This window comes from Amblyomma americanum, chromosome 1, assembly GCF_052857255.1.
Source record: "Amblyomma americanum isolate KBUSLIRL-KWMA chromosome 1, ASM5285725v1, whole genome shotgun sequence".
Lineage (NCBI taxonomy): Eukaryota > Metazoa > Arthropoda > Arachnida > Ixodida > Ixodidae > Amblyomma > Amblyomma americanum.
In genome coordinates, this window is record NC_135497.1 from 437,429,529 (window position 1) to 437,450,770 (window position 21,242).

Below are 21,242 nucleotides of genomic sequence, written 5' to 3' on the forward strand. Positions count from 1 at the left end.
ATTCCTTGCCCGTAGCTAATCATTCTGTCACCGTTCAGAGGAACCTACTGCAGGGGCAATGGGTACATTGGCGCGGAGTCAAAAGCAGCGCTCCTGACTTCGCAGAAACGGGCCGCGCCTATAGAGGTATGGCAGCGTAGATTAATCTGGAACTCACTTCCAGTGCGCGGCTAGTCATTGCTCCCCATCAATCCCTGCCTGCGAGGCATTTGCGGCGCCGACGTTGTCATCTGGAGTCGCCAAATGTCCGCGTCTCGCTGCGTCGCCTCGCTGCAAGCGCCGGAATTTTGCCTCTGGAGAGACGATGAACGCGAGACGCTGCGAGACGAGCCGAGACGCTGAAGCGACGATGAAGAAACGCTTCCTTGTGGTCAGGTCTTAAATGTCTTTTGACTACTGGCGACTGACAGCTGCAAATGCGATCATAAATTCTAATGTAGTTTGTCAACTGGTTCAATGCAACGTTAAAATTTAAGCAGCGCTAACTTTTAGGACGAATACACAGAAGACATGACAGAATATGCATAACCAACTAGCCCCGCAACGTGTTTTACTAAGCAATGCAACGTGTCGCGTTAATGTTTGTTAATAATGAATTTCCTCGTTCCTTTTGCTTAACGTTAACCTAATGGTATTCATTTAACCGTTATTTCAACACCGTGCGCTCGAAACTTCACTCTGTCCCTTCGCCTGTGCTAACCTACAAGTTTTTGGCAAGGCAAACACATGCCGTTTATTGTATTCTGTCTGCAGGACAAGAAGGTCCGCGAAGCGGTCAACTGTTGGTATCGCCCACTCATGCATGCTTTTCAATCCTTAGGAAACAAGTCGGATTGTGTTGAACCTGATTATGACGCATGGTTGGCTACCGTGTCAACGATGCTCGCGTACACCTCCCTAATGGTATGATAGATGGTAGTAGCAGCGCCAACTATTCTTTTTAAAAGCGCTTTTCTCTTCCCCGTCAACTCTTCGCCATTGCAGCGTATGATAGATACATGCTTTGGGTTCATGCGACCTCTGATTAGGCTTTTCCACGCAACCGATCACGTCATCAGCGAAGTGGAAGTCCTTGAAGCAAAGGAGAACAGCTTCTTAATTAACATGTGTGCTAACAGAAAAGTCATGGTAAATAAAGTAGATGAAAAAAAGGAACACATGACGATCTTCGCATGTTGCATGCAGTGCAATACAAACAGGCTAAGGCGGTAGCTGTCTCGCCATGCGGAAGTCGTTGGTTCGGATCGCGCTGATCGTATGTATTTCTTTAAAATTATCTCCTGTTTCTAATTGTTACCCATATCACCGCTGTTATAAGTAACATTCTCTTGTGCTTCCGTTGGGTTGAATTGCTATCAGGTTTTGTATGATATTTTTGTTAGAGTCGCCTCGCCTCTCTATCTTAACACTTGGTCTTTTCTGCAGAGTATATTTAATGGCTGTTGCAGAAAAAATAAATGCAGTGTAGTTGAGTTTGCCGGAAGGCTGCATGGACCCGCTACGGTGGATCAGTGGTAGGGCGCTGGGCTACTGAACCGAGGCCCCGGACTCAATCCCGGTCTCGGCAGCCGTGTTTCATCGACACGAAACGCAAAAGGCTTCCGTGTGCCCCGCGATGTCAGCGCATGGTCAAGAGCCCCACGTGGTCCTAATTAATCCGGAGCCCTCCATTACAGTGTCCCCTCTAGCCCATCTGTCGCTTCGGACTGTTAAACCCTAAACTTTTTAAAAGGTTGCATGACGATTGATACAAACACGAAAAGAAAAAAAAACTATATTTCAGAGAAAAAAGGCTTCTACAAAGGCATGTAATAAAGCAAATAAAAAGCCTTGTAATTCCAAAGAAGGTGTTTTGTACTATCAAAATTGTTACCGTGTTGCTAGATGGTATTTCTCGAAGGGGTGTTCGCTTCTCGTTACAGTTTTACTGGTTTGCCTTAATGTCTGCCGTAGCGTCCATAATACACACAAATGACATGGCTTCAATGCAGCTTTCATAATATCCTGCAAACCATATGAAAGTTTAAACATTGCAAAGTTGCAGAGATAAAAAATTCCTTTACATATTTATAAGTGTTATTACTGTCCTCGTTTTTATTTCGCAGTCCTATTGTCCACATCCAGAAGAAGTGATCATCCTGCATCGAAGAAGAGCGACGAAGTCTACGTGATGCAATATGTCGCCTTTTCCAATGCAAAGATCCAATCCGTTTACTACTATGCATGCTCAAGGAAGTTATGGAGTGACTAAGATATGGATGCAATAAATTTTATGGAGGGCACATACAGTATAAGGAACTTCTAGCACAACATCACTTCAAACGATGAAATGTGTTTCGTATAGCTGTTAACATATTTATTGCATCATTGTGGCGGTAGGCCACAGCATATAAGATATTTTACTAGGAAAGTGGTATATTCTTTCACTCTGGAAATTTCCACGGCCAATAAACGTTGTTTTAGCAAGCATGTCTCTTATGGCAATTGTCGCCTTCGGGACAACAACGGCGGTGGCAGCAAGTCAGTCTCGGTCGGACGTGGTGCCCAGATTAGAACAACGTTCACAGAATTCTTAGCTTGTTTTATTCGCTCAGTTCTCGTCATCAGCGGAACAGCCGGGACAAAACAGCTGAAAAATATTGCTTTACTGGCCCTTGCTTTCGCCAAGCGAAACAAAACTATAGATATTTAGCACAGCTATTCCATAAGGAGGCAGTTCCCTAAAAAATAACTAAAAAAGTATGCAGTCTTGCTCCCTGCTCAACTCAAAGAGAATCGGTGCGAAAGGCAAATCAGAACAGATGCAAGTAAGATATAAACACTCAGGCTATTTCCGCTTAAATGTCTTAATATACGCATGAACATAAAAAAATTAAGATCACTCAATATGATAAAACTACAAAAGCAAGATGGGATTAAGCACTACCATAAGCACAAGAAATGACAGTGCGGATATTGTTCGTACAAAAACAAGCAGCAATGTCCAGCTGACTTGAGTCTAATACTTTATAGTTTGAATATCTCAGTCGCATAACTGAAATTAGGATCTTTATTTAATGTTATACTGTATACGTAATAATATATATGTGCAGAAGGAGGTGGCAGAATCAGTGACTGAAAGGGCATGACCGCCTATAAAAAGAAATGATCTATGCAGGCGCAAAATGTTTTTTTATTATAGAAGAAAAGAATAAGAAATGGGAGACATGTACACAGAAAATGAAACTAAATAATGCGGAGAACAACATAATAGACATAGGAAACAAAGTAACTGCGCATTTATTAGATATTACCGTGGCTTGAAATGATTCGCTGGGCAAATTTTGTGTCAGTCGGCTGTCGGCTCCCCAGTGCAACCAATCAAAAATTAGCTGTTAATCGGCCGTACCTTATTTCCGGCTACCATAGTAGCAGATTTTCCTGGTGCTGCTAGACGTGCGGAGGAATCATGAGGAAGTCAGCTATCATATATATACCAGCATAACGAGACAGGGCTGTTTTTACAATATATCCCATGAGTCCGCAATAGAGAAGCTGTATTAAAAGTAACTTTCCTAGTAGAGACGAACCGTGTATTTTTTTAACAGGCTGGACTGGAATTAAATTCAGTGACCATGCGTCGCCCCACCACAGGGTGCTGCAAACAGATGATTGTGAAAGGATAATAAAACGAAAGCCAGTATTGGATGCTCAAGGTTGGTGGAACCTTCATTCACATTCTGAGAAAGTATGCCATTTCTTTGTTGGAGAAGCAAAGTGCAATTGAAATTCCATATTGTTATTCAGTTGAACAACAAGAAGGTATATTTGAGCGTACTCCCGTCTCAGCGTATATATCGCTCGCCCGGAACTATTATTTGACACCCGCAGCGGTAACTCAGTGGCTTTGGCGCTCGGCTGCTGATTACAATATACCAGCACCGAATCCCAGCGGCGGCAACAGTATTTCGGTAAAGGTGAAATACCAAAACTCCGTGTGCTGTGCAATGTCAGCGCTCGTTGAAGAACCACAAATTGTCTAAATTCATTGTAAAACCCACAATTTCCGATATTGCCAATAATTTTTGACGAGATAAATGAACACAGGAGTTGACGCGTTAACATTCAGTATATTCTTGCGGCGTCAGTTCGCAACAAGTATGGCGTAACGGTTTAGTTTTGCAAGAAATATATGCAAACATTTCCCCGCGGTTAGTCGTCGGCGTAAAGAACGCAGCTAGGCGGACCAAAACATTGAGGAACATCGTCCCTCATTGAAGGACATTGAGGAATATTGAGGGACATTGAGGGGCTGCTACCGAGATGCACACCGACGCTAGCAACATTGGGCTTGGTGCCATCCTCGTTCAACATCAAGAAGGCGTGGAACGTGTGATCGCGTATGCGAGTCGCACACTCTAGCGCACCTAAATCAACTACTCCACGTCAGAAAAGGAATGCCTGGCTGTCGTCTGGGCCACGATGAAATTTCGGCCTTATATCTATGGTCGTCATTTCAAAGTGGTCACCGACCACCATTCCTTGAGCTGGCTGACCAATCTCCGGGACCCATCAGGCCGTCTATCGCGCTGGAGCCTTCGCCTTGAAGAATTTAATTACACAATTGCCTATAAGTCCGGGAGTAAACACGAAGACTCCAACACGCTCTCACGTGCACCTGTCGAGCAAGCTGATGACAGCGCAGAGGATGACAATCGTTTCCTAGGCGTCGTCAGCAGTTTGGACTTGGTGGCAAGGCAGCATGCTGACGCTCACCTGCGGTCTATCATGAATCATCTGGACGGTCATGCATCCAATGCACCTCGACACTTTTCCCGCCACTTGTCCTCTTTTTGCATTCGCAATGGCGCACTGTGCAAGAAAAACTCCAGCAACAGGGACCGGAACTACCTCCTAGTCGTGCCATCAGACGTCCGCGACGACATACTTTCGGCGTGTCATGATGAGCCCACCTCTGGCCACTTGGGATTTGCACGCACGCTCGCTCGAGTGCGCCAGGCCTATTATTGGCCTAAACTTGCAAAGACCATCCACCGCTACGTCAGAGGTTGCCGTGAGTGCCAGCGTCGTAAGTCACCACCGCTCAAGCCCGTAGGTTTGCTCCAACCAATTGCGCCACAACGAACACCTTTTGACCAAGTCGGCATTGATCTTCTGGGCCCATTCTCTGTGTCGTCTTCTGGCTATAAGTGGATTTTAGTTGCGACTGATTATTTGACGCTCTATGCGGAAACCCAGGCGGTGCCGCGCAGTACATCCTCTGAAATCGCGCGCTTCTTCATGCACCACATTGTTTTACGACATGGCGCCCCGTCCTCCGTCATCACCGATAGGGACACCGCGTTTACAGCTCAGCTCATGCACGAGCTGTTCCAGCTGAGTCACACGAACCACCGCAAGACTACTGCATACCACCCTCAGTCAAACGGCCTTACGGAGCGCGTCAACAAAATCTTAGCGGACATGCTCGCAATGTACGTCGACGTGCAGCACAAGAGTTGTACGAGACCCTCCTATATGTGACGTTTGCCTATAACACGGCGATTCAGGAAACGACTCGCTTTACGCCGTTTCGCCTCGTCTATGGGCGTGATGTACAAACGATGCTGTGTGGGTGTGGACCCCGGTACGTCGCCCCGGCCTGTCGGAGAAGCTCCTGAGTCGCTACTTTGGACCATACACAGTGCTGCGCCGCATCACGGATGTGACGTATGAAATCCTCCCCGATGGCACTCTGTGGATTTCGCGCCGTCGACCACAGCCTGAGGTCGTGCACGTACTGCATATGAAGCCTTACTTTACGCAGGAACGGGCGCCCCTTCCGTGTTTTCATTTGTTTTATTTTTGCCTGCAGCTGTTCGGCGGCCCGTGATCGTTTGTTCGCCGGTTTTACTTACTTCCGTTCTCTCAAAGTGCCCCCACGTTTTGCTTTCGGTTTTTTTTTGGGGGGGGGGGAGGATAATGCCGCCAGGTGTCCCCGGGCAGCGTCTTGAGGAAAAAGAAGTGAGACGCGCGTGCTCTTGCACCTGGAACACTGCTTGAGTCCTGTGCCTTGCCCTTTTGGTTCTGCAACCTATATGCGACCATATCCTAGTCATTACTCGCATACATGATAATACACGCTTCATTTCTACGAATATAGAAGAAAACACATCAGTTCCGCTGCCTGTCTGTTATTTGAATTCGGAGCGTACTCAATGGGCTCCCAACAAGCCATGTTTCAATGACCTGAGTAATTATAAGGACACTCTAAACAGGAATCTCAGTGCATTGCTTAGTGGAAATCAGCTTTCTACTTCCAGCCGCCAAACAGCCCTCTTGTTTCTTGCGTAGTACACCTATTTAATAGTAAATTTCATCTCATATGCATTCTGTTGTGCATGCGTTTACCTAAACAGACGTCATAAGACGTTTTTGCATGTGTATGCAGGCTGTGACTCACGTTGCGGAGAGCATGAAGACAACTCATAGAGGAATAAATGTATTTATTGCTCCAGAACTTCTTTTGCAAACAAAATTCACGAAAAGAAAAGCACGAAAGTAACGAAAGGAAAGGGCACGCGCATAAATGGCACCTTGGGTCAGTGGACCCATCAATCGCGCTTTGAGCTACGTGCCCATAGTGACAGATGCGCACTGCTTGCGTTTGCTTTGACAGCGTTTTGGAAGAAACATGCCACTGGAGCAATAGGCCGCCGGAATTCGTTGGGTTCATTGGCGTCCGCGTTGAGAGCGTTGCAGACTTCGTTAATTTTGAGAAAAGGAAAGACGCATAACTGGCTCCTAGGGCCACTAGACACCTCAATCGCGCTGAACTGCCAGCAGCTCTTTACTGAAGTGCGCCAGCTTTTCGAGTCGTCGTGTGGACTGCTTCTCGCGCCAAGCCCAAGAGCAGACGCTTCCAGATAAGCGTCCCTAAGCGCATGAAATCGACGCGCCATTCTCGGACCACTAGGTGACGCAGCAAGGCATTTGTGTCAGCGGCGGCGCTTCCTATGGACTTCTGTACCCGATAGTGCATTTAAGGACAGAACCATACTTGAGAAATCTCTTCGGATTAACGCTGAGTTGTCGGACTTTTGTTGGGGTCTGTCAACGATGTATGTGAGAAAAAGAAGTGGCCTGAGGATCGATCCATAAGATAAACGTATATTAGTTATGTTACGATAATTTTATTTCAGAGTTCCTCTAGTATGCAAGTCAGCAGACAAAGGTAAGGACGAAGGTAAGGTACCTTTTTTTTGAGAATGCAAGCGCTTTCTAGTTGGTTCAGAGATGTGTAATCAACTAATAAGGTTATGTAAGTTGTTGTTTTTAGCTTTTTCATTAACAACCATCGTAATATGTCCTTACAGATGTCTCCAACCTGTTGCAGGCGTAAGCTTGTAAGGCTTTTATTGGGCACGGCACTGACGTACGTACGTGTTGGTATTTGAACGGCCTTGTCCGCGCTCTGTCCTGTTGGTTTTCTCCTCGTCCCTTGTCTTTTCTTGAACGTGACCAAATTTCTGCCCGTTACCTGGTAATCTTCATTCGAGGATGTAACACAAATGCAACTGTGATAATAAGCAACGCATTATGTAGGGCAGGTGTATTTGTTTTAGTAGATTTCGGCTCTAGAGAAGGAAAATTCATTCTGAGATTGAGGATGGAGCGAGTTTTATGGCCCCTCGCAAGTATGGCGGCCACTTCTCCGAAGACGAAAATGAGCGCTGATCATGAGTATTTACAGATTCGAGATTTCACTGTTATGCATGACCACTATGAATCCCTCATGATTGAATGTGTTAGCAATATATTTGTAGTTATGTACAGGCCACCCACTAGAATTGTTTCTAAGTTGTTAGAGTTCTTTGAACGCATGCATGATTACTGCTCACAGCTGGGTAAATCCCTGATTGTCACGGGTGATTTTAATATTAACCTGCTCTATTTCGGGCCCTTCTCACGGGCATTTTTGGATGAGTTTTTTTTTCCTTTGGCTATGATAATGTCATTACTGTTCTGACCAGAGTGACGAATGCATCTGAAAGCCTGCTTGATTTGTGCTTCACGGCGCAAACAACTGGTCTAGAAACAGGTGCCCTGATATCCGAAGTAAGTGATCATATGCCGATATTTGTATTCTTTACACCTGAAACAAAAATACGCAGACAAGGTAAACATGATGCGCGACCACCATACAGAGCGATAATTAAGAGCACGATTGCAGATTTTGTAAGATCAGTAAGCAAAATAGAATGGTCTTTCATCTACAACTTGACAGATCCTGTAAAGGCGTTCGGCCAATTTTCTACAATAATGAGAAAGCTTTATAATGAAGCGTTTCCTTTAAGACAGACCAAACGCAATAAGAAATGTAGGAAACCATGGATCGACAATGAGTTGTTAAGAAGAATAGAGGAAAAAGAAAGACTGTTTGCCACTTTTATAAAAGCAAGGCAACCAGAGCACTTAATAGAATTAAAAAAAGTGAGTAATAGACTGAGCCGAGATATAAAGTTAGCACGCGAAAGGTTTCAGAATAAATTCACAAATATTCTTAATGACCCCCAAAAAGTCTGGAAAGCATTAAATGAACTGCTTCCTAACGTTAAAGAAAGTTCTGTTTCTGAAATAAGCGATAACGGAACAATATACACACGAGATTCACTCGCGAATAAGTTTAATGAACATTTTCTAAAAAGCGGATCATCAAGTGCTTTGAACACTTGCAACCCTACCTATAGATCTTATATTTCGACTAGTATAAGCAGGTCTTTATTTCTGGCACCTTCAAATGACGCGGAGATAAGTAGCCAACTGCTCAAATTAAAGAACTCAGCAGCCTGTGGTGTTGACGGCATTACAGCAGAGCCTATAAAAACAGTTGCGGTGTACATAAGCAAACCATTGTCATACATTTGCAATCTCATATTGTCTACTGGTATTTTCTCTGATGAATTAAAAATTGCAAAGGTATCGGTAATATTTAAAGGGGGTGACACGAATGACTTTAACAACTACAGACCAATTTCGATCCTGCCAATTTTTTCTAAATTAGTTGAGCAAGTGATTAATGAACGTATCCTGAATTTCTGCGCTGTAAATAATATTATAACAGAAAGACAATATGGGTTTCGGAAGCAACAGTGTACTGAAACGGCGCTGCTAAACATAAAAGAAAGAATAGTAAGCAACTTTGAAAATAAACTGTATACAATAGGAATATTTCTTGACTTTAAAAAAGCATTTGACTCCATCAAGCATGACATCTTATTACTAAAGTTAAATGGGTATGGGATAAGGGGAATTGCTCTTAACCTAGTTCAAAGTTACTGAACTAACAGGCTACAGTACACAGAAATACTTAGTTCGCGATCCGCACGGGGAGAAATAAAATTTGGTGTACCACAAGGGTCTATTCTCGGCCCGCTTCTTTTCCTTTTATAGATCAATGATATCATTAACGTGCCTCTTACTACAGACATAATCCTATATGCCGATGACACTAACGTTTTTTTTCTGATGAAAATTTATGCGCTGTTCAACGAGAACCTAATATCTGGCTAAATAAAGTGTATGAGTGGCTTAGAATAAACAAATTAGAATTAAACACTAAGAAAACGAAATACATTATTTTTCGGCCTCCTGGTAGGCATATCGATGGCACCATAGTATTAAAGTACAATGAAGAAGTCATCCAGCGCTGCTCATTTCATAGATTTCTTGGAGTGTTTGAAGAACATTTGAACTGGTCAAATCATATTGACAACATAAAAACCAGTATTGCAAGATCCATCGGTATTATAAATAAACTAAGGAACCTATTACCTCCACAATTAAAAAAACAGCTATATTATAGTCTAGTGCACTCACGCCTTCAATACTGCTTATCCATTTGGGGAACGATGACAAAAACAAATATAGATAAGTTATTTGTTTTACAGAAACGCAAATTACGCATTATTGAGAATGCACCCTACATGAGTCATTGCACTCCGCTTTTCAAGAAGAACAATATATTAACAATCGGAAACCTCATTAACAGGAAAACAGCAATTACAATATTCCACGCAATCAAGCTTAATGAAAGAGAATTTTTTCAAAAATACCTCCCGAACGAACACCAACATGACACAAGGTACACAACTTACAACAAGGGTAAACTACGAACTAATTACGGCATGCAACAACAATCATTTGTTATACCAGATTTTTTAGATCGCCACCCTGCCTTTAAGACATTAATAAATCAATCATTTTCGTTAGCAGTCTTCAGAAAAAAGTTGAATGCTTATTTGTTGTCACTTTAGGAGAAATTTCACTTCCTAATCATGTCCGGTTGCTTTGAATGCCTGCTGTATATATATATATATATATATATATATATATATATATATATATATATATATATATATATATATATATATATATATATATATATATATATATATATATATATATATATTGTTAACCCTACAAAGCCGCTTTTTGTCAATGCCCGTATTATCTTTACCATTGTTCTCTGCTCTTTAGTGCATGTAACAGATTATTTTTCTCTTCACACCCCGTGCTGAGGTGTTGTGTGTATTGAGAGGCTGACACTCGTCAGGCATCTGTGCCTTTTTGTCAGCTTCATAGACAGATGTGTACTGTTTTTATTGTACCTGTCTGCCTGAAATAAACATTCATTCATTCATTCATTCATTCATTCATTCATTCATTCATTCAAGACAAATTTGCAATTCAAGTAGTCACCGCCTGGTTGTGGCCAATCCCCCTCGTGGGTATGTGCCATTTTATGAGGTAAACATCAACAACTTTCTCACGAACGGAAGCGAACGGCCAGGGCGCAGGAAGGGCTTCAAGCGCGAAACATGGTGAATCTCGACATCGCGGCAACGATCGACAGTCTTTGGCAGGAAGGGCAGGGGCAACGCCATAGTTTACAGGGGACATTTGTTCGCGTACAGTGTACAGACCAATAAAGCGGCTGAAGAATTTTTCGCACAAGCCGGGGTACGGATTGGAATCCACAGCAACACTTCATCGCCAGGGAAGACGGACGCTGCACGGTGGTTGAAGGGCCCCCAGGCACCTTTCAAGCTGTCGTAGAACAGCTTTTACGCCTGGGTGCCTTCAACCTCGAGTTGAAATAAATGCATTGAATTGCATTGAATAGGTGCTTTTCCAGAAGGCTTGGCAGGCGTCAGTGCTCAGTCAGGCAATGGTGCGACAGTGGGCAAGACGAAAAGTAAATTCTTCATAGGAGATTCCGGAAGAGGTTGTGGGGGCAAAGAAGAAATGTGCTTCGAGAGTGAAAGTAGGGGGGCGACCATACAAAAGAAAAAAAACTTGGAGAAGCTGGTTGTTATTTGCACGGAAGTGTTGTAAGGAAATATGACGAAGGGGAGCATGGTGTCGCGGTTATTGTCGTCGGGTTGGATATACGTGGACAGCGCGTCTGACAGGGTGTGATGAAAGCGTTCGGTGAGCCGGTATGTCTGGAGCGTGAAAGGCTGAAGCGGTTTGATGGACGGCTCTGGAAGCGTGAAGAACTTCGCAACGACGTTGCAGAGGAAGCATTTGCCGCGGTCACTTAGAAGGACACGAGGGGCTCATGGCACAGAAGTATGGCTTTTGAGAAGAAATAAGCGCTTTCAAAAGCAGAGCCTGATGAAAGTAGGGTCGTTTCAGGGCATCTGGAGAAGTGTTCAATGGCAGTGACAATCCAAAGGTTGCACGATGTCGTTAACGGTAAGGAAGCAGGACAGAGGTCAATCCTAATGACTTCGAAGGGTGAGAAAGGAAGGGCAGAGGTAGAAGGCCCGCAGGAGGAGACGTGGAGTGTTTGCGGCGTTGGCAATGGATGAAAGATTCAATATATTTTGCAACAGAGGTTGAGGGGCAAGCCCAAAAGAAACGACTCTTGATACAGTCATAATTTTAATGGGAGCCTAAGTGGCTGGCGATGGGGTCGTCCTGAAACGCCTGCAAAACTTCACGGCAAAAAGACCAGGGAATGACAAGCACCCAGGAGAGAACCAAGGGTTATGGTTGCTCCAAACGTGGGTGTCGTCAACTTGCTTCAAACAGCTCAGTTGGCGACGGAGGCGGGCATTTGGAGGACGCGTTGCGCCACTCAGGTGATCGATGAGAGTCCGACAGTAAGGGTCGGTCCGCTGTGCTCAGCCGCGATCACCGAGACTGGGAGCGGGCATCAAGGGGCGGCTGTCAAGGCTTGGATAGCCATTGAATTAGCAGATTTGAGGGATGAAGCAGAAAAAGTTGCGCATGGAGGTGGCGTTTAGGCGAGGCGGCGACGAGAGGGCGCGTCTGTTTTTTCATGATTGGTAGGTGACTAAAATTATGCTTCTGGAGGCGGAGAATCCAGTGTCCAAGGCGCCTGGACAAGTTCTTACGGCCCAGGCAATGGCGAGGCACTCTTGTTCAGTGATCGTGTAGTTATATTACGCTGCAGACAGGATACAACTTCCGTAGGCAATCACGTGCTCGCTCGACGACTGCTGGCGCTGCAAACGAACGGGGCCAATGCCGTGTTCACTGGCATCCGTGTGTATTAAAATCTCCGATACCTGGCTAACCAAGAGCAATAATTTTAAACTGCTTGTATTTTCAATATTTTTTTATGAATCGCAATACGTGATGTGGCGGTGGTGAACCCGTACTTGTTATGACCCAATTTAATTACGAAATGTTAAATGAATGTGTCAGTGACTTAGCGCGGTGTTAGTGCCGCCATCGCAGCCGGTTTCAAACCCGCCACCATACACTCTGTAAGGAAACACATCAAAGCTACCTAGGCATACAAGCGGGCGAAACTAGAGGAAGATGCACTGTTGTTAAATGTTGAAATGAAGCATGTTCATCTTTCTAGTGATGGGATGACTTCGGTAAATATGCACAAAAGTACACACATTTTTTTCCGCGCTCGCAAGATAACCACCGCCTTTGGATGCAAATTAAAAGTGCCAATATTGTATTACGCTTTATAGTTATGTTAAATATAGTTCTCATATTTCGTGTCCTATCCATCATTGATGTTTAAGAGCAACTGCGGTGGACATTGGTGTCCTGAAATAAGGACTCCACCTAAAATCTGTATTTTCGCCTCTCTATCCTACCTTTTTGGAATAAATGTTTTCTACTACTACTACTACTACTACTACTACTACTTGTCTTTACCTGTTCAGCAATCCTGTTGATGCCGCTGTTCAGTAACCAGTTTGGGAAGCCGAATGCCGCATTTCCGTGTGCATATGCTGATGAGTAACTCCGTGACCTTAATTCTGTCACTAAAGGTAGGTGGGAATATAAGCTGTTCTTTGCTCTTATAAATATACTCATCAAAGTTTATTACCATCTGCCGTTACTAAACAGAGCTACTGATTGTCCGTTTACCTTCGGATAACTTGAAACAAGCTATGGCCTGTATGTGACTGTACGCGATACGCAGAGGCTGCGCGGAGGCCTTCCAAAATCGTCCCGCTCGATGGTAATCGAATAAATATTATTTATAGCGAAGTTGACCGTTAGCAGGCACTTATTTTCAAACAGGTCCTATCCGCATGCGAAGGTGCTGGATGGTTCGCTAACTGCTGATTGCTTGACCAGCTTCATAGTCCTGCTTCAACTCTGACATCAGGCGGTGGAATTCCATACTATTTCGATCACCATTAACACAGCCTCGAGGGCCGCCAGACCTTCCTTACACTTATGGCGCAGGTAGGCAGCCACGGACTTGCGTAGTTCTTCAGCTGAACGACACTACATCATATAACTACCTCTGGTGTTCAACCACCGAAAATGGTGGTGGAACTTTTAACAACTATTTTCACTAACGCTTCCAGGTAATTAGGATTACTTAGCCGCAACCCTCAATGCACTACACTCACGTGCGTAAAAATGCCTATATAACATTTGTCAGACTGCAGCTAGAGTACGCTTCATCAATCCGGTCAACTAATCAGAAATACTTAATTGACAAGTTGGAAGCTATGCAGAACATGGCTTGACGTTTCATTTCGCGAAATAATGGTTACGAGTCCAGTGTAACCCAACTAAAACTCGAACTTTCACTCGATACGTTGAAATTTTCTCGAGACATTGTCCTTTTATCTGTCTCTCGTAAATACGTCCATGCCACTCATTTACCACTAGCACAGCTTCAACGTCCCTCCTACTTATCACATAGATTATATAATAACTACAGCTATGCCCGCATTTATGGAAATACACATTCTTTTAACTTCTCGTCAGTTCCGCGCGCGATTCGCCTTTGGAACGATCTCCCGGACTGCATCTCCCTCCAGCACAATCCTGAAACCTTTTGCGAACAATCTACTCCAACACATAGTTGAAAACGCTTAGCACACCATTACTCATGATTCATAACTATGTTTTCGCCTGCTTGAGACTAGACTATTGCCTCGTTGGTTTTGTTTATGCGCAGTTGCCATCATGTATGGCAGAAATGCATTTTTTTTTGCTTTTGTATGATACTTTGTGCATTCCCCTATTTTTGTTTTATGACGCATAGTTGTCTCGTACTTCATATTACTTGTTGTGAATAACGATATCTTGTTGTGTGAGCTAACACGTTTTGGTCTGTTTTGATTCACTTTTCATACGCTTTTGATTTTTAGCTTTTCATTACACCAACTTTTATATTTGAAACCCCTACCACAATGCCTCTCTGGAGGCCTGTTCCATATGTACAAATAAATAAATAAAATGCCTACACGCTGAACACATTCGCTAGGAGTCATGTTTGGGAGGACGAACTTACCGTGGCCCGCCTGGCATATGAAGCCAAGACATCTGGCGTATTTAAGCAGCCGTCAGAACTCAATTTACTAGCAGCGAGCAACGGCGCCAGCGGCTACAATATTTCTTTTCGTAGGCAGCGCATTCGTGCGTAGTTTCTGATCTTTTAAAGGGCTGAACACTGGAGCAGCAGCACACACCCTTGAAGCGGTGCGTACAAAACATACAGTGCAAGGGAAACTTCATATAAGAACTTAAGAGGGACGTAAATTGCAAAGTTCTTGGTGACAAAAGCGAGAATAATGCAAAACAAGCTAGGATTTTAACCAAGGAACTAAGGCTTAAAAAAGCCACTGCTGTTTGTTCGGGCTACTTGGCAGTTGCGGGAAATGGGCGGACGATTAACTGTCGCATTAACCCATATATTGCTCCTTCAGATATGTAATTTCTTGGTCCGCTTGCAGGGATTAGAAATGGCCCACCCCGCCCGGTCCTCTCGTTTAGTCATATACGCGCAAAAAGATACACGGATTTAACCTGAATTTAATACTCAAGCTGTAGCGTAATTAAAGAAACTTTCATTTATGGCAGCAATCAGTTCCTAAGGGAGCGTGCACAAAAAAAAATTGCATCGGCTAAGTTGTAGCTCAACACGAACAATTAAGCGAAACGCCCTTCCCGCGGCGGTTTTCTGCGACGGTGCAGCCAGCCGCTCATGTGTCTTACCTCACATCCGTCGGGGCAGCATGTTCTAGGAACGCCCACTTTGAATCCGGCCGGCAGGGGCGTCGACAGGTCGGCTGCAAGTTCGTTAGTTGCAGCCGCAGAGAAACGCGCGATGTTCTCGCCTGCTGTCTGAGGCTGCTTTTTCCCCCGAAACTACTACTTCAGGAGGTGCTGGGCAAGAGAGGGAAAGGGAGTGCCCCGAAAGGAAGACAAGGAATCATGCGAGTGTCTCGCGGGATTCGAGGTCCTGTAGCATATCAGGGAGGGTCATGTAGCAGTTGCTTTGGTCATTTCCGCCTAATTTCGAACAAAATCAGTGCGTTAAGTTTAAAAGACGAACATGTCTTTATCAGAGAAATGGAGAGCGGATGAAGCACAACACTTCTGATCTTTTTTTTTCGCACACTTGTCATAAAGTCATAATTTGGGTTCGCTCTATACTCAAGGAAGTCATGTAAGGTTTTTATGCAGGAACTGGAGACGGCGCCTGGTCATTTTGTTGTCGCTCAGCCACTTGGAGAAATCTTTTTCCTTTGTCGCCTTTAGTCATCTTCCTGTAAAATTCGTGTCCTTGCACAAGTCCACAGCAGGTGGCGAACATCCACCTCTGTAGCCGGTGTAGAACACCTCGAGCAGGCGGTTAGTCCGGAGTCTTCTTCTCTTCAGTAAAAACGGCGCATGCACTAGTTCCCGCCGCTGCGCAAAGAGGACGCCACGCATTCGTACCTCGTTAAGTGCCGCAACGCTCGGTGTAGGGTAACTCTTCTTTGCCCTCACTCGTGCCAGACGCATGAGGAGAAGAGGAGAGGTGCACCAGTGTGTGACAGTATTTAATTTTCAAGGTCACGGTGGGTCAGCTCCCTGCAATCGCTTTTTGCTGTGAAAAAGTCTCCACTTTTCATGCACTTGAACGTTCGTGAGAACTGGTTGCGAATCTGAATACTTCCGTAGAAGAGCATATAGCAGCTGGTACATATCATTCCTGAACGTACCAGACTGCTGTTTGCGAAGCAAAATGAGGAGGTGCTGATCATAGTTATAGCATGTGCTCATGATGTCAGTGGGCTGTAGCAGTCATTTCTTACCCTCAGTGGCCATTTACTAAAACAGCTGAGATTAAAGAAAAAAACTCTCTATTCTAGGAATATTATAAATTCGTCAGCATTAGACGGGACGTGTCGCGTAGGAAGTGGCATGATGAGTAAGCGGAGTGAAGCCCTAGGTGAAGCCCTACGAGTGAAGCACTGCCCACCGGATTGTGATCTAACTGCCCACTGTAGCAGGTGGCAGTTAAATTATTGATTGGTCGCGAGAGGTTGCCCGGAAATAGCAACCTGGGTCCCACGAGCCCCACCGATGGCAACACCTGTTATCACAGGGCAGTGGCGTATCGCTTAACCGCAGCATCACTGCAGCAGGAGTGGTTTGAGGACTCCCAGGGAGCTACGAGTGTAAAGTAGAGAATCACCAATGTCGCGGCATTAAAAAAAGAGATGAGGATTAATAAGACGCCAAGAACGAAACATATAAGGAATAAAAGAAATCGGTGAGTGGCCATTTAGCGTAGTTCGTCAGGGCGACCACTCACGCATCTCTGTCGTGTCGCCCAAGCGAGCGCCACTGAAATTTTTCACTGATACAAGCGGTTATTAATCTTACGTTGTTTACTTTGAATTTCGTTTAGAACAATCTTTCTTAGATCTTGTAAATGCGACTTATAAATTCATGCATCGGAAAGGCGCCTGTCTTAAAGAGACACTGAGGAGAAATTGAAGTTGGCTTGTATCGATGCAATACCAGCTTCTAAACAAAAAAGAACCACTCTTTCTGAAAATAAAGCTATGGTAAGGTAGAACAGAGCAAGAACTGAAATACAGGTATAGCCGCCACAGGTGAGTCTCACAAGTACAAGCACGGTGATGAAATAGGAGAAAAGGTACCACAGGTCTCTGAGGCCGACAAACGTGCATGAAGGTTACGTGTTTGGTCGATATTTAACTAAAACGTTTTGTTTTGAAACCACCAGTGCACTTTTATCACACGAGGAAGACGGAAAAAGACAACCTGAATCTTGGAAGTCAAAGAAAACCTGCAATTGGTGGCGCAACAGGCGGCCAGCTTAGTTTTGATATGTTTTGGGGTGATTCACGGCTATGCGCTCTGCGTGCCCGCATGGTTTCGTTATGCGCCTCGATTTACAAGGGCGGAGCAGCAGAGGACCTCCGAGTGTCCCTCTAAGTGCTCCTCGAACGAGCTTCGTGCAACGGCACGCAACTGCTACAAGGAAAAAGAGCTGTGTATAGCCAATGTTCAACACGCCTGCACGTTAGCAAACGCACCGCTCGGCATGTTCGCTTCGTCAAGGTGCCAAGGCGCCGGGCTGCATAACCAGTCGTACGAGGACTACTATGACTGAATATAAATATGCCCGTACGTACCAGTCCCTACACATCAGTCGCGACTGTGGCTCGGCAGTGACAGCGACGCTGCCGACTCGTCGGCGCTAGGACTTTCTTGCCAGACCCGGCGCCTCAGCCCTCAAAATCATCGCACGATGTGTGGAGTTGAAGTCACTGTATGCCGGCCGCAGTTCTTTGCGAGAAATTCGCTGTCGGAATCGGGAACGGGATCCATCGTAACGTTGGTGCAATCGTAAACGAAGCGGTGACGGCTGACAGAGGCCTTCAACGTCCGGCCGGTCCGGCCAGCAGTAGATGTGCATGTTGGCTGCCGCTAGGGGGGAACGCAGCCCTCCCGCCTAGCAGCAGCCGGATTCTTCTTCTATTTCGTCATCAGGGAATCCCGAGTTTGAATCGTAGCGGCAGGAAAAGGTTTTCTAACTTCGAATCCAAATCTTTCAGCATTAAATGCAAGTTTCGCTCCTGGAAAAGCGGAAACAAAGCCACAAAATGCCAAACTATCACATTTTACAAGCAAAAAATGGACAGCGTTTTCCTCAGTGACCACGATTATTTATTTTTATTGCGCAAGGGCATCTATGGCCAAAGAGCTCCATGGCACAACGTATTCTTCGTTTGCTCAAGGTGGGGTCGAAGACCCGTTTCCAAAGCAGGTCACCAAAAAGAAGCCGGCGGCAATGTGTATCGAACCACGCACCTCCCACATGCGAGGCGGATGCTCAACCACTCGGCCACCACTGTGTCCCTTTAATAAATATTCGAAACATCAATTATTCTGGGAATTTTGTCTCGCTTCTTGCCGATTTCGCAAAATAAAGACCCGCGTGTCGTTTACGCCATTACTGTCAGCTTCATTGTATTTCGACACTAACTCGTTTGCAAGTCATTTACTGAGAGTTTTCCTCTCAAATTCGTACCAGTTCTGCAAAGCGCCGAGACTGACGTAAGGTTGTCCATGGTTTATAAGTTCTGTAAAATATGGAAAAAAAATATTTCACATATTAGGCTTTATTCAAGTACCTGTGATTTTTTTCCTGCGAGATGCAGATCTTCTGTACACCTGTGATGCCAGAGAATCATGAAAGCTCTTAATGCGACAAAGCATAAATGTTGACGTGGGTGCATTTTGCGCATTTAACATGAAATCCTTGAATTTCTTATTAGCCATGAGAAAAAGGAGCCGAGTTAATGGACGGAAGAAGGCCAAACCTGAGAGCATGTGATGAGAGAGTAGGTTTCAGTGGTTAAGTTCTGAAGAAATGGCGAAAAAACGCGCGTCCTGTCCGATACCCTCTTGTCCGTGTGTGTTAGCGCAGTATCCCCAGTTTCTACGATGCTTGGTAATCGTATCTGCTGACAAAAAAATGGCCTCAGCAATGTGATAAGAACGACTACCATGTTTATTGCTCATAATTAGGCTTCACTGATTTTCCGAAAGCAAGCGATGAGCAGTGCACATAGTCATATGTACTCGTAGCTTTCACAACCCAGAAGGACGCGAAGTGAGTGGATAACCGTCGTCACTAATACCGAACATGGAGAAATAAGCTTTTCGTCAAAGGAGTTACTGCGTTTCTTTATGTTGAAAGCTTGATCTCAGTGTTTTTCCTAGACTATCCACTCTGGTAGAATTGTTGTAAACACCAGCCTCGAAGTTTTGAACTCAATCCGCGTAATTTCTCACGCGAGGTTGTGACGGCTGACGATCGGCGCAACAATTTTCTTTCTGACACGCAGCTGTGCTCTGAGGCGTTTCTTCGGTACACGGGGCAAAGAGATAGGTGAAACTAGTAACCTTTTCTTTGCCTTCCAAATTAGAGTTTAGCACCGACCGTCACTGGCTTCCGTGCGTCATTACGGGGATTGAAATGGTACACTTTGGATGGAATTTTGCGGAACTCAGGTGTGCTACGACACCCCTGCAAAATCGTGGTCTTTCATTACTTCGATTTTTAGAACACCTACACACAATAGGAAATCAGCACTTAGCTCGGTTGCACTTCCGTGTTATGCGCTGTTTCCGTCTTGGGTTTATGTGTTCCCAAAAGCACAATAAAATAAGACCATGATTACAACCGACTAGCCCAGTTTGGAACCCTGCAAAATCGCATTTTTTTTAAGTATATAATTACCACCACCTATATGTTCCCATCATAAATATACACGCTATCTGGAGATACGAAAAACTTTTTTTAATTTACCTTAATTACTTCGGGAATTGACAACAACAGTTACAATCTAACCTTTCACCTCCCGGTTGCAAATTTAAGTGAATACATGACCATTGTGTACTGCTTATCGTTTGGATTTTAAAAAATCCGAAAGCCTATTTTTGAATAGTCTGCACTGCTTTGTCTGCTACACATGGCAAGCTACCGCGTGTATACCTTCTTCCACATTTGAGCCAATCTTTAGAGAGAGAGAGAAAGGTGAACTGAAAGGCAGGGAGGTTAATTAGATGGCGCCCAGTATGCTGCCCTTCATGTGGGAAGGGGAACGGAAGGAGAGATAGAAAGAGAAGAGAGGAAAGGGAGATCACTATTTCACGTGTCCGTTGGCCCTTACTAGCAGGGTACACAGGGCCCTGTTTTCTACACGTCATGACAAAATTCGCTGGTACTCTTAACAAAATGTTTCTCTTTCCATCTTCGGCCGCCTCACTCCTCGTGAACTTATGTTTCCTGCAAACGCATCGTGCTATAACTACAGCGTTATCTTTTTCGTGCAGGTCGCCCTCGTCCGCCTTAAAACGAGGGCCAACATGCCAACATTACTCAAATGGCCAGACAATGAGATCTAGTTTAGTAACTTAACACGAAAAGTCGATTATCGCTGATTCCTGCGGTGTCTCTCCAACATTCTGCGACATTCTATCCTCTCTCAATAAACTAGCGCATTTTTCAACCGAGAGAAGTGAACTGCCGACGACCAGCAAAACTCATATCTTCTTACTAACGCTTAGGTGCGAGGTTCAGAACGACGAAAAAGACCTTCCTTCGAAATTTTTCGTGAGAGGTTACATCTCCTCCTATGTTCGCCGAAGGAGGATAATAAGGCCAAGACTATCGGAGGCGAGCATAAAAATATTCGCACCAGCTTGTATCCCGCTCACTGTTCTAGGAATAACGAGGGCGGAGCTCGCGGTTTTGACAGACATATCTAGTTTTAATACGCAAAGCAAGTTACGTCAGACCTGACTGCAGCCTCTGCCGCGTCCTAACTTTGCAGCTATCCATGTAGTCGCATGGAGTATACATACTACACTGAAGGTATGGTACAGAGTGTCGTGTGGTGGGCTATTGCTTAAAAATACTCCTCAGGTCATAT

The 21,242-nt window shown here is 44.7% G+C and overlaps 1 protein-coding gene across 1 annotated transcript in view; it reads left to right on the forward strand.

Moving 5' to 3' along the window:
• Positions 1 to 2,467, forward strand: part of LOC144115901 (protein obstructor-E-like) — a 51,162-nt gene extending 48,695 nt beyond the window's left edge. The window contains exon 5 of the mRNA XM_077650534.1: positions 2,106 to 2,467. Within this exon, the coding sequence (XP_077506660.1) occupies positions 2,106 to 2,133 (28 nt within the window). The 3' untranslated portion in view covers positions 2,134 to 2,467. The remainder of the gene's footprint in view (positions 1 to 2,105) is intronic.
• The last annotated feature ends 18,775 nt before the right edge of the window (positions 2,468 to 21,242 follow it).